Raw genomic sequence first — 13,206 nt, 5'->3', positions numbered from 1 at the left:
GTGTGTGTGTGTTCCATATTGCTGCGCTATAGTAACAGGCTATCCCAGATAAAATATTTCCTCGCCACAACAGGTAGAGAAGTGTCAGCAGTTTCGATCGCAACATTACCTTGGCTTAGCACTTAGCAGAGGGACTTTACCTTCCCTTTACCATGACCCTGTTCTGTATAGTAGCATTCACCAAGTCCTTTGCTAGGCACGGACAGGTAAAAGCTCTGGTAAATCATTTGGTAATAAATATGAGTTCCACCAATTGCAAACATGCTCTCTCAAACGTAAACAGACACAAGTTGTATATATACCGAGGTTGTATGTCTATTCATTCGCGAAAAAAATCCAAGTCGGGCCAAAACTGTCAGAGCTTAACCACGAACACCGCCTCAGTATGTGGATAGTTTCCTCCATGATACTGATTGCCTTCGTCCTGCTTTTCCTGTGTGTCGTCAGCCTTGTGAGCATTACTGTCAAATAGATTTCACCGGATCTGGCTGCATTTATAGGTTATATATTTATAGGTTATATACAGTATTTACCGCCCAACATATTAAATGGATTTTTTTTCCCACAGCATTGGCCTGTGACTCAGTGAAGAGTTCTCCTGAGGGTGGCAATGCACCGAGTAACTGATTCAGAAAGTACCCGCAGTTGAGGAAAAACACAGATATCGACTCACAGGAAATGACTGAAACATCGCGAGAGTAATACATGCAGAAACTCTGAAGATGGGAGGTTGATATCCTCGAAACAATAAAAGTAAAACTCTCAGAAAATACAAAAGAACGTCTATAGGAAAGAAAGAACTTGATCGTAGGTACAGTCATTAGAAAAAGTATCGTTACCCTTCAGAGCTATGCAGTATGACACAACGACGAAGTGTTGTGTAATGACGGGACAGGAAAGTTTGTACTGCAAACCAGTCAGTGTCGGTTATGTGAGACAGATATTAGAATTTGTGCTAGGGGTAATAAAAGCTAATTAGATTGTTTAGCCTCTGTGCATAGAGACATTACTTTTTATCATCGGGCACCGAATTCATTAAAAATGTAACAGAATTGTGTAGAGTCGGCAACACACATGTAGAACGGCAATGAGTATGTGCACCCATGCCAGACGTATGATAATAATTCAACCGATACAAGCCAAGTTGGTAAATTTCAATGTAGTAAAGATATGTATTGCTTTCTGCATAAAACAAATGTTGAGTAGAAGGAAAATAATAATACGTGTTCAGAGTCATTGCTTTAATATTTTGTATACCCACCCCCTGCTTCCAAAACAGCCTCTAGACGTCGACGCATGGATGCCACTAGCTGAAGCATCCATCTGAAGCATTTAACCACCCATCTAAAGGAAACTAATGAACTCGCGCACCCCTGCTAAGCTATCATAAAAGAAAAAAGAAAAAAAAAAAAAAGTCGATGCTTATAGATTTAATACACTTCAAAATAATATATTTGTTGTATTCTATAGATAATAAGTGTTGAATAATAGGAAAATAATAAACGTGCTGAGTTTCATTATTGATCCCCGGTGGGGCGCTCAGGGTAACGCAAACACGTCCTAAATACTTCCCCGCCATATGGCTCATTCTTGCTCATTATTCCAACTCTTGTAATGGGATTGTGATATGGCATCACTAGATAGGGGAGGGGCGAACAGCAAGGACCCGCCCACATAGCCCAGCTAAAGTTCGTTTTGCATCGAACATACCTAGGAATAACGATAGTTTTTCTTATGACTGTACAAGGAGAGTTCATACTGAAGCTGCTAAAGTAAACAAGAAAAATGAAAATATTCGAAAAAGGTTAACACGATCAAAACTGAGCAAACTTTGAGCAATGCAGGAAATCTGAAGACAACCAAAGACAACCAAAGGTTGTTTGATCTGAGAGATTCGGACACAAAATTAACATACATCTGAAGAGAAGTGTTCAAAATGCAGAAGATTCCTGTGCGAAACTTTGCAGAAGCATTACAGTGATAGAAGAATTACCTAAGTATTGAAAACTGGTAGTGGTAGGTGGGGGCACTCACCATCCACTGACTCGATGTAGTGCTCCTGTCGGCTGTCTGCCCTTTCCTCTCCTTCATCATTCTTTCCTTCCATCCTCTTCTGTCTTTCTTTCCTTCACTCTTTCCTTGTCCTTCTGCCTACGGGTGACTTTACACTCACTCTTCTATCTTTCTTTCCTACATTCTTTCCTCTTCCTTCTGCCTGTGGGTGACTCTACACTAAGTGACAAGCCAAATGGTTCCTGTACACCAGGAAACCATTTACTATGCTGGGTGGTAACCACATAACCAAATTTTGGCGCCTGGTGGTTTAGTGAGCAATTATTGCGCTCCAATCGGATTGAGCCAGTGAAGGTTTATATCCAAGGGATGGATGGGGTTGATTGCTCATGTATTGCCACTCAGGGATGAGTGAGGCTGGTCACTCATCTTAAATGTCGGGACCAATTGCCTAGCCCTGGGCTCCTACGCTCCTCATGGGGCAATGTAGTATTGGATGATGGATGGATGGATGAAAACTGGTAGACACAGTGATTCCCAATATTACATTAGAGTAAGTAAAGTATGCTTGAGAGAAGTGAGAAGCGTAAGACAAGAGATGACGGTCATACCACTGCGTTCCAATCGGATTGAGCCGGTGAGGGTTTATATCCAAGGAATGGTTGGGGGTTATTAAGGATACAAGTGACCACATTAAATCTATCTATTCACAGCTAGTCGTCTTTAAACAAACCAAATTCAGCTCCCTTCTTTTCCACACTTACCGGGTTTGGCGGCGGATCCTTTGGATTAATCTCACCCTCTGTCTCCTGAAATGTAGTATTGCTTGATTTCTCATCATTCTGTGGTGGCTTCATACAGTTTCTATGTTCAGTACAGTTATGCTTTTCACTGTAGCAGCATGTGCTTTGTCTGTGAGTATGAAATTTATTTCAATCTTCGTTTCACCACATGATCCCTTTCAAGCGAATTTCCATTTCATTTTTTATAGATGGTATTCATTACCCTTTCTGCAAGTTCCACCAGCATTTCACCTGTCTCATTTCGTATACACATTCCAAAATTCTTTACTGTGGTCTCATCTTTTCTTTTCTCGCTTACGTTTGCATGAAAGTCGCCCATTGCAAATAAATACTGGGTTTTGTGCTTTCCATATCTTCGTCTGCATCTTCAGAACATTTTAATACTCCGTCGTCATAAGTTAATGTTGGAGTACAGACTTGGATGAACTTCATCTTATATCTATTGCTCAGTTGTGTTATTATACTTAATACTTTTTCAGTTACAGCTAAGAAAACTTCAGCACTGCAGCTTAAGTATTATCAATCAGAACCCCTACACCATGTTCCTGCTTGTCATGTTGGTTACTGTAGACGAGAGGCCACGAATTATCAAAACAAAACCATTATAAAAAACACGAAACACACAAGCATTGCTTATATTCACCATACTAGTGCAGCAAATGAACAAAAGTTCAGATAACTTCAAAGCACTAAACTTACGACAGATTTCATACCTTCACCTAAACACCTTGACCAGGCAACAATTAATAAGCTTAACTAAATTTTCGATTTCTCCTTTACTCACAGCCAAATTCCCAGTGTCTGGAAGTAAGCCACCATTATCTCCATAATCACATCATGAAAATCGTTCAGTACTTTCCAGCAATGCTACTTTGCACACCATCCAAAATAATGGATAGGTTAGTTTTGAAGAACATCACCCAGCCTTGTGTTAAGTTCTAGAGACGTAAGTTCTAGAGATATTGAGAAGTATTACAGTTGCAGTCTTATCAGTTTATTAATAACAGTTAATCATAACTGCTATGAGCAGAGTCACTGCAGTAATATCGCACCACGCTCTCTAATCAAGGTCACGATAGAACGAAGCTAAGAGGATGACTGGATGTAGTTTGGCTCAGATTTCAGAGATGGTAAACAGTTATTCCATAGAACAGATTATAGAGGGTGACCAATGAATGGCTTAATAGTGAAAATAAAAATATCTTACCTTGTATAATACCTAAGTATCAGCTGATGCAACAAAGATGGTGGGTGTTATTAAAAGATAAATACATTAGAAAAATCAGCTTCACACAACTGAGGCGGTACCGGTACTTATATGAGGTGATATACAGTACATGCATGGAAGGTGAATAATCACTCTGATCTAATTGAAAACAGGCCATTCATTTCTGGTTGAGTTAATGAAATAATTGTGTCTAGAGAGAAACACAAAGCTTCAAGCACTTCCCTGTAATATTTGCTCAAGGACGGGTAGGTCGTAGTTTCATTTCACTTTATGGTAAGATTCCCATTACCCTGACTGTGACTTGATAACAAAGCCGAGTTATCACCTCTTTACTACTCTTACATAAGTTTAAAGAACTGTATGCTTAAAACACCAATACTAAGAAAAAATTATGCATAATTTTCCATTCCTTTTAGTTTTAATACAGTGGCTGCACCTACTCGATTTTCCCAGCCAATAGAAAGAATGTGTCTCATTCCATTCTTACAGGATCATGGGAGGTCCAGACAGTACTTAAATGGGACCGCTCTAAAGCTGCTTGTGGAAATTCATCATAAGATGTTTTTTTGGGGGGAGGGGGCTTCCCTTTATTTCCCTGAATATGAAAGCTTAGGAGTATCAATATAATTATTCGCAATGCCTGTGTGTTTATTCGTTCACTGTACACCACCACAATTGTCACGATTATGGTCCAAAGCAAAAGTCACTTGCACTAAATCAACAGCATGTGGGGTTTGAGGGAAGGGACGTATCCCTCAACACCTAACCCAGTTTTCAGTATAAAAAGATGTAATTACCATGGCTGTATAAAAAGGTGTAATTACCATGGCTGCAGACAAATGGAGAAGTATTTCAGAGGCTTCACAGAGACAAAGCTTGTGGATATGGGGAAGAGATCTCACCCCTCAAGCCTTGATCCTGACCTGATAAGAAACTACAGTACCCGATTTCATGATAAAGGACTGAAGATATGTACAGGTATATATACTTACAGGCTCAGCAAGGTTACAAACACCACAAAAACTGCACTTTGGCGATAGAGGAAGCATCGCACCCCCATCCTTAACCCCATTAGGTAATATCCACGGTCTTAAAGATAAAGGAGTGGAGTTTCGTAAGTACAGGTACAGGATCAAGTAGGTCATGAGCACCATATGAAGCAAGTGTGGACGTTGAGGGAGGGACTGATGCCCACGAGCCGAAAACCCCAAAGAAAATATTCACAACTTGGCTATCCCGAATAACTACAGGTAGTGAAATATAAATGAGTCTCCGCCTGCGTCACTTACGCTGGAGGGTGACGTTGTGAGTGCGACGCCTAAAGCACCTGGTAAGCTCTGCCTTCAGGTTGATGGTGTAGGTGCCGTACACGAGCGGGTTGACGCAGCTGTTGCTCACCGCCATGATAAATAAAGAGTCTTGCAGTCTTCTATCAACTTGCTCTGCCCCCGCTCGGTCAAACATATACCTGGGTGAGACAGAGATGTACAGTTGTGGTCAATAATCCTTTTACACCAAAACAGCGAATTAGACATTGATGTATCAACCGCAATATAAGTTTGTCTTCTGTTAAAACAATGATTATTGCAACCACAGGTTTAAAGCAGGGGTGTATTGTGTAGCTCAGTGTGTGTACAGTATATCTGGTGGTGTATGAACAGTATATCTCCAAGAATAATGAGCCCATCTGAGCCAAACTTGGTGAAAGATCTGAGGGTTAGCAAGTGATGAGTTTGTTTGATTTTAAGAGCAGTAGGTCAAATGTCAAGGTTACAGTTCCATGTCAGCTCACACAGTTATGATCCAGTTTAACCAAACGTGGAGGATGGATTGACGGTCAGGCAAGTATGAGGTCATTTGACTTAAAAAAAAAAAAGAAAAAAGTGAGACGATTAAAGGTCAGGATAACTGAGCTAGGTCAACGATTCGACCTGGTACCTAAACGTTTATTTTCGATTAAGATCAAACTTGTTGGAAGGACTAAAGGTCAGTCAAGAAAGAAGTGATTGTGTTTTAAGAACAGATGGTGAAGAATAATGACCACAAACAGGGCAGACTTAAGCAGTTTTGATCCAATTTAATCCAAAAATGGAGAAAGGGATGTAGGTTAGGCAAATATGACTTATTTCTATTTTGAGAACAGCATTTTGAAGGTGAAGGTCGCAGGTCAGAATCAAAATATCGGACCTTAGATTGACTATTGGGAGTAAATGTCGCTTTCTCTGAGTGCTTCTTCTTGTCCAGTATGTAAGAATCAGTAGAAGTCATTTAAATACTTTTCAAAGATCTTTTCTAAAAAATAAGAAACATCATTGCATTATTAGGTTAATCTACTGAGATATAATAAAATAAAAACACTTAAGGAGGCTGGCAAGAGCCATGGCTCAGTGCCTCACACTCACCATCACCACGCTAAGTTGTTTTTGATGGATGTATTGTCAGGACATGTAGTTTTTGCTCACCCTATACCACTAGCTGGAGGCAACACAAAGCCAGGCTTCACACTTAAGACGTGTTGCCCAGTGCAAAGGTGACTGCTTAAAACTTTGCTGGTCTGAGCGAGACAGACTGAGCCTCTGTTACGTGTGCAGCTTAGCATAAACAAGCTCAGACTACCAACAACAGGTCTCCAGTCGGAGTGAAACCGTTGCCACGAATTCTCTCCAACCAGGAAGTGGGGCCTTGGGTTGCTGAGCAACCCCGGTCAATCTGGTCGAGCAGAAGCATCAACCACAGGCAAGCAACCACCCCTGCAGGACCATCCCATGCAGTTAACCGATGTTTCCCAGCGGCAGAGAAGCGCCTGGTCGCAGTGAGGCGGAGGGAAGAGGGCAGAGATTTGGTTCCTGGGTGGACGTCGCATTTGCGTCTCTACACCCAGCTAACAGGGGAACCATAGTATGCTCCACTTCATCCCGTTATTTGGTTATGTAGTTGTCACCAAAGGTTGTAAATGGTTTCTTGGGCCACAGGAAATTATTAGGCTTGTCACTTGGTGTAGAGCTACCTGAAGTCGAAAGAAGGGTAATAAAAGGTGATGGGAAGGATGGGAGAAATAGGAAGAGAAGAGTTCAGACACAGAAAAAGAATGATAAAGGTGAAGGAAGTAGGCAGCACCACATCAGGTGTGTGGATGATGTAAGCAGTAACAGTGGTTTATAGTCATACTTACACCAACATCACAGACGCACACAACCATACAGCATTATTTTAAGAAGGTGATGAAAGATTGCCGTGTGAGTAAACAAGCTTATATCCAGCGTTGTTTTTTTTTGTTGTTGTTGTCTCGTCTATCTTTTATATAACGTGCAGTTGCGGACAGTAATATCCTTTTCCATATCTGTCGAACCATAATGATACTCAACACACGAGTACTATAATGAAAAGGTTGTAGCACTCCGGGGATCCACCACTAGGTTTCTTGTCATTGCTCACCATTGGTTATGGTTATGAGGTGGAGAGTATTTACATGTGCAGCTGTACGTTCGACCCACACACACACACACACACACACACACACACACACACAAACACACACACACACACACACACACACACACACACACACACACACACACACACACACACACACACACACACACACACACACACACACACACTGGATTGGGCGTGGTTGTGGGAGTGGCTAAAAGAGGCATGTCAGTGGGATGGAGGGCGGACACAGACAGTAAACCATATAACACCACATTTAGGACCGTATTATGGGAAGCAGTGAAGGCTTCGTAACACCTCTTCCTTAGAGATTTATTTTTGCATATTACACCTTCCTGTTCCTTCTCGTACATGCTGTTGATATGTCGTAATATCGACATAGTTTCCATGAATAATATTAAAGAGGATGTTGAGGTGAAATGTGCAGAATAAAATCTCCAGAAGCACTTGAATTACGACCATTTAACCACAACACTGATCACAGAACAACATATATATCAGCATCATATATAAACACAACAGACAACACCACAGCCAACCAAAGACAACAGAACACAACACCACATACCATCACCCACCACAACAATATCACATACCATACTGGACAGACTCGTCACACATCTTAAGCACATTTCAGCATAACGTAAGCAACACAAAACATCTCACATTATATACTACACATCATAGCCCCACATTATGCATCTCTAACCTGTTTCATCATTCAATACAGCACATCACATCACATCCCTAACTCACAGTCTAGCATAAAACAATACACAGGACTGTATCACTCTACACAGCAATACAGTACAATATACCAAGCCACACCACAACACGGCACGTTACAACACTCAACACATAATTATATACCGCAAAGCTACAGCCAAGCACCACACCACATAACACAATACACTATACTACACGCAGCATGACACTATACCACATCACACATCAATCTTTATTCACCAACTTACAAAACACTAAGCAGTACTGAACAGTACAGTACCCAAAGCACAATATAACACAACACACTAGATCACAACACAACACAGTGCGCCACACCACATCACAGTACAACACATGGTAACACATCACAACACACACACTCACACAATCTCACGACAGTAGGAGATCCGTGAAATGAATAATAATGAGCGAATCAACTAGACAAATAAAATACACATGCAAGTCACGAAATCCTCAAACAAACCACCAGCCACTTAGGTTCTGTCATATGCTTTATAAAATCCAAGTGTAGGTTATATACCTGAATATTCACGTCAGCTAAGGATTCTTTCTAGCACGTTTTCCTCACCAGTAAACTTCTGAACATGGCGCACCCATATTCACTTGCATTATATATGTGCAATCCATGTCGATAATACGGAGACTTAAACGACACCTCGGAGAAAAGAAATGTGTTATATGCACAAAATATCGCTCAGGAATAGGCTCAAAAAAGCCCTCAAGTCAAGATTTTATTATTTGCTATTTGTTTCTCAAGGTAGCCTCTCCACCTAATGAATGCCATTTTCATTTTACTATCGTTGTCTCCACATTATTTCATTCAGTGTAGGGGAAACCTGTCTAAATGAAGGGATTAGATATTAATGTTGAAAGCTTCTTTACAAATACATATCTCTCCTTAACTTGAACACAGTCGTCTGGGGCTAGTAGCAGAAGAATCCGCTCCAGGCTCATCTGAAACTTGAATCCAGTGGACTGTAGACTGAAGTTGCCCGCCCCTAGCAGTCCCCTATTCTACTTTTATCAGATTATTATTAAAACGAAGAGCACAAAGCCGTGAACAAATACCCCATTATTCAGGACAGTTTCTGAAAGCTTGTGATGATGGCAAAACAGGTCTAAGCTTTCTTTGTCATTAATGAGTACACTCTTTTATGTATGATGGAGAAAAATCACATCTAACTATTCTAGGTGTTCCATAAATAGAAGCAAAACTATTATGACATGGTTTAACCTTGACGCAGTCAGTGGTAATAATACGACCGTTATTCTGTTTCCATATCCACCACATGACTCTCTTTGAACTGGGAAGGATACATAATTAAAGCTGTATTTACCCTCTCAAGTTTGGCAAGTAGCTTCCTAGTTGGAAAGATGGTTAGACGGGAATAAGAATAAATAAAAGGCGTAATGGAAGTATAATAGCCAGAAATAATGGTAATCATAGTAGTGTTAGTGTTATTATTGAATGGTATTTTGAGCATTTCAAGCCATACCTCGAAATTTACAAGTTTATTGTTAAATGTTTTGATACTAGAATCATAAAGTGGCAAGGCGGATATAATTATGAGGTTATTTCAGTGGACATCATTCAGAAAGGGATCAGCTTGTGAATGCTTTGGTTCTGGTCTGGTGCAGTGGTCCGGGATGCTCAGGTGATTTTCCAGCTCAGTTACTGTTTACTAGTGTGCTTTTACATGCAGCCTTTGTTACTGGGGCTAATGTAGAGGGCATGGCTGGAAAATACTGACAGGTGGATAGACAGACATGTAGACAGATAGGAAAGTAGATAATGATAATATTAGACCGGCATAATGATATATAGGCTGTATCAGGCTGATGACATAGGACAGGGTGACACGGAGGCGGTTGGATTATGGCCACCTCTTACGATATACAGTATAGATCGATAGGTAGATAGACAGACAGATAGGCAGATAGATAGATAGATAGATAGATAGATAGATAGAGAGAGAGAGAGAGAGAGAGAGAGAGAGAGATGTAGATAAATAGATAGATACCTATATCTATCTATCTATCTATGTTTATTTATTTATTTATTTATGTATATGTATTTATAGCTCAGTATCTGCATCAGTCCTTATAGTGCACTGCATGGTTCTAACTTGTTGCAGGAAGAGTGACAGCTTAAATTAATTTTTCCTGATGCAAGCCACGTACGAATCAAGAAGGATGTTCGTGTGTGTGTGCGCGCGCGCAAGCCGAGAACAGTATGTTACATGCGATAATAGGAGTGTTGTAATGGCTATGTTTGTGTGGGTGTCAGTCTGTGGAATGCACAAGCAATTTGAAGATCTGGGGCTGTTGCTGAAAAAAGAAGGAAGGTGCGGGAGAGGGACACCACACCACTTGTCGGTTACTACCTGATCACCGTATCATAAAAACCTTTGTTCGATTACAGCCTCCTGAAACACATAAACACATTCTTCTTATCTATTGTTAAAAAAAAAATATATGAAACACGCCATGAGAAATGAGAGTATTAGAGTAAGAGTTTACTTGCTGAGGGCTGTCCTAGTGAAATTTCATATAAAACCTTGAAGTGTTAAAGAGTGTAGATGAATGCAATTAAATATACATACCTTTATTATGAAGTACACCTGCTAGATCTAGCTGCTATGGATTTGTTAATGCTCAGTATATAGACTGATAACCTTGAAGACGCTGGCGCGACACAGTAACATCAGTTATACGCAGTCTGAATGAGAACACTGTAAGTCTTCGATGGTTTTTAGTGTATTAGGAGGACACTTTGTAAACGGAAGGCAAAGAAACAGGGGCTCTAGCCTTATTGAGCCTTGCCCCTCACTTCCCTGGTGTTAGTCTGTATATGTCACTGGCAGAGCCAATTAGGTGCAAATATAAGCAAGCATAAGCGAAGACATACTCAAAGCCTACTAGCACCCACGTCAAATGTCGATTAACGCTTGGGTTCAAAGACCACAGTTAGGATATACGGAGAATGAAAGGCAATCATGCTCTTGATTAAGCACTCGCGCTTTCACACACACACACACACACACACACACACACACACACACACACACACACACACATTTACACATAGAGAGAGAGAGAGAGAGAGAGAGAGAGAGAGAGAGAGAGAGAGAGAGAGAGAGAGAGAACCGAATGCTGATAACTTGGTGATGACTGCAAAGAATGAAAGAAAGGCGAAGGAAAGATTTAGGAAGTGGAAAGACGGAATGGGGCACAAGAGATTAGGAGTAAATGTAAATAAAACAAAAGTTATTTAGGGCAGATGGCGGCACTGTTAAAGCAGAGACAGAGTGGTATGTGCGGTTTGTCGCTAGTGTGTGGGAAGTAACTCCGTCTTGTGCAATATTTATGATCAGTGGATGCACAAGATATGTAGTGGTAAAAGAGTTAGACTGCGAGATAATGGTGATTTCATGTGTGAGATGTGACGGGTACAGCATATAGAGATTGTCTGTCGTTAAAGAACTGATCTTCCTGGTGAGTCTCTCGAGTGTGTGGAAGAGTTTTGTTATTTGGGGGACATGATATGTGCTGAAGATAGGGCTGGAGCTAGCTCTGTGGCTAGGGTAAGGAAATGCTGGAGGAAGTTCAGGGAGCTGTTGCCTCTCCTGACACTGAGAGGACTCTCCCTCCATGCTAAAGGGATCTTTCTATGCAGCATGTGCTATAAGTGTAATGCTGTATGGCAGTGAGACGTGGACAGTAAAGGAAGAGGATATTCGTGCGCTCTAATGTACACAAATGACATTGATGAAATGGATGTGTAGTGCGTCCTTGAATGCGAGCGGTGCTAGGTTACCGGTTGATGAGATGAAGGATGGGACTGGAGTATACTGATGATATGATGTGGAGGGGCATATTGAGATGGTTTAGGTATGTGGAGAGGATGGAGGATGGCAGCTGGGTGCGGAATGTGAGAAGTGTGAACGTTGGGGGCAGGGTTACGGGAGGAAGACCGAAAAGGACCTGGGGCAAGGTCATAGAATATGACCTCAGGGATAAGAGAATGAAAAGGGAGGTGGCCGGAGATCGAGCAGTGTGGAGAGCTGCCATTAGGTGATAAAGGCCGACACATGGAAGCAAGTTGGAACCTTTATAAACGATACGAACGATATAATACGATACAATACGATGAGTGTGTGTGTGTGTGTGTGTGTGTGTGTGTGTGTGTGTGTGTGTGTGTGCGCGTTATTTCCTCCACCTGTTCCTGATCAGAAAGTAATTCTTCGTTCTTTTTTTTTTTGGGGGGGGGAGGGGGGCGATCCTAAAGTGACATAGGAGATTGTGACCATCTCTGGTTCCCGCCCCACAGGCTCCCCCTTCCTCACAGAGCTCCCCACCCTCACTATAGCACCTCTCTTTCTGCAGAGCCTCACTTTTCCCTCAAAGCCCCTCCCCCCTTCACTTAGAGCTCCTCTCTTTCTGCAGAGCCCCACCTTCCCCACATAGCTCTTCCCCCTTCACCTATAGCCCCACCCTTTCTCCAGAACCCTACCTTCCCCACAGAACCTCTCCTTCATCTAGTGCCGCTCCCTTCCGACAGTCCCACCTTCCTCACAGAGTTCCTGTCTCCTTCATTTAGAGCCATTCCCTTCCGACAGTCCCACCTTCCTCACAGAGTTCCTGTCTCCTTCACTTAGAACCACTCCCTTCCGACAGTCCCACCTTCCTCACAGGGTTCCTGTCTCCTTCACTTAGAGCCATTCCCTTCCGACAGTCCCACCTTCCTCACAGAGTTCCTGTCTCCTTCACTTAGAGCCATTCCCTTCCGACAGTCCCACCTTCCTCACAGGGTTCCTCATCCCTTCACTTAGAGACCCTCCATTCCTTCACAGCCTCCCCTCCCCTTTCTCTTAGAACCTCTTACTTCCAGGATCTCCATATCCTTCACAGCCTACTTTCCCCTCGCAGGGCAAGAATTTTATGTCACATCAATACGAGGAC

The 13,206-nt window shown here is 41.8% G+C and overlaps 1 protein-coding gene across 1 annotated transcript in view; it reads right to left on the bottom strand.

Annotated features, from left to right (window-relative positions):
• The window catches only part of LOC145405347 (adipokinetic hormone/corazonin-related peptide receptor variant I-like), a 126,506-nt gene that overhangs the window by 13,859 nt on the left and 99,441 nt on the right, over window positions 1-13,206 (bottom strand). The window contains exon 6 of the mRNA XM_080276757.1: window positions 5,334-5,512. Coding sequence (XP_080132883.1) covers window positions 5,334-5,512 — 179 coding nt within the window. The remainder of the gene's footprint in view (window positions 1-5,333; window positions 5,513-13,206) is intronic.

Source organism: Coenobita brevimanus, chromosome 66, assembly GCF_032717465.1.
Source record: "Coenobita brevimanus isolate Jiangsu-jjx chromosome 66, ASM3271746v2, whole genome shotgun sequence".
Taxonomy (NCBI): Eukaryota; Metazoa; Arthropoda; class Malacostraca; order Decapoda; family Coenobitidae; genus Coenobita; species Coenobita brevimanus.
The sequence above is the reverse complement of the archived record's forward strand: the minus strand, read 5'-3'. Positions and strand labels throughout refer to the sequence as shown.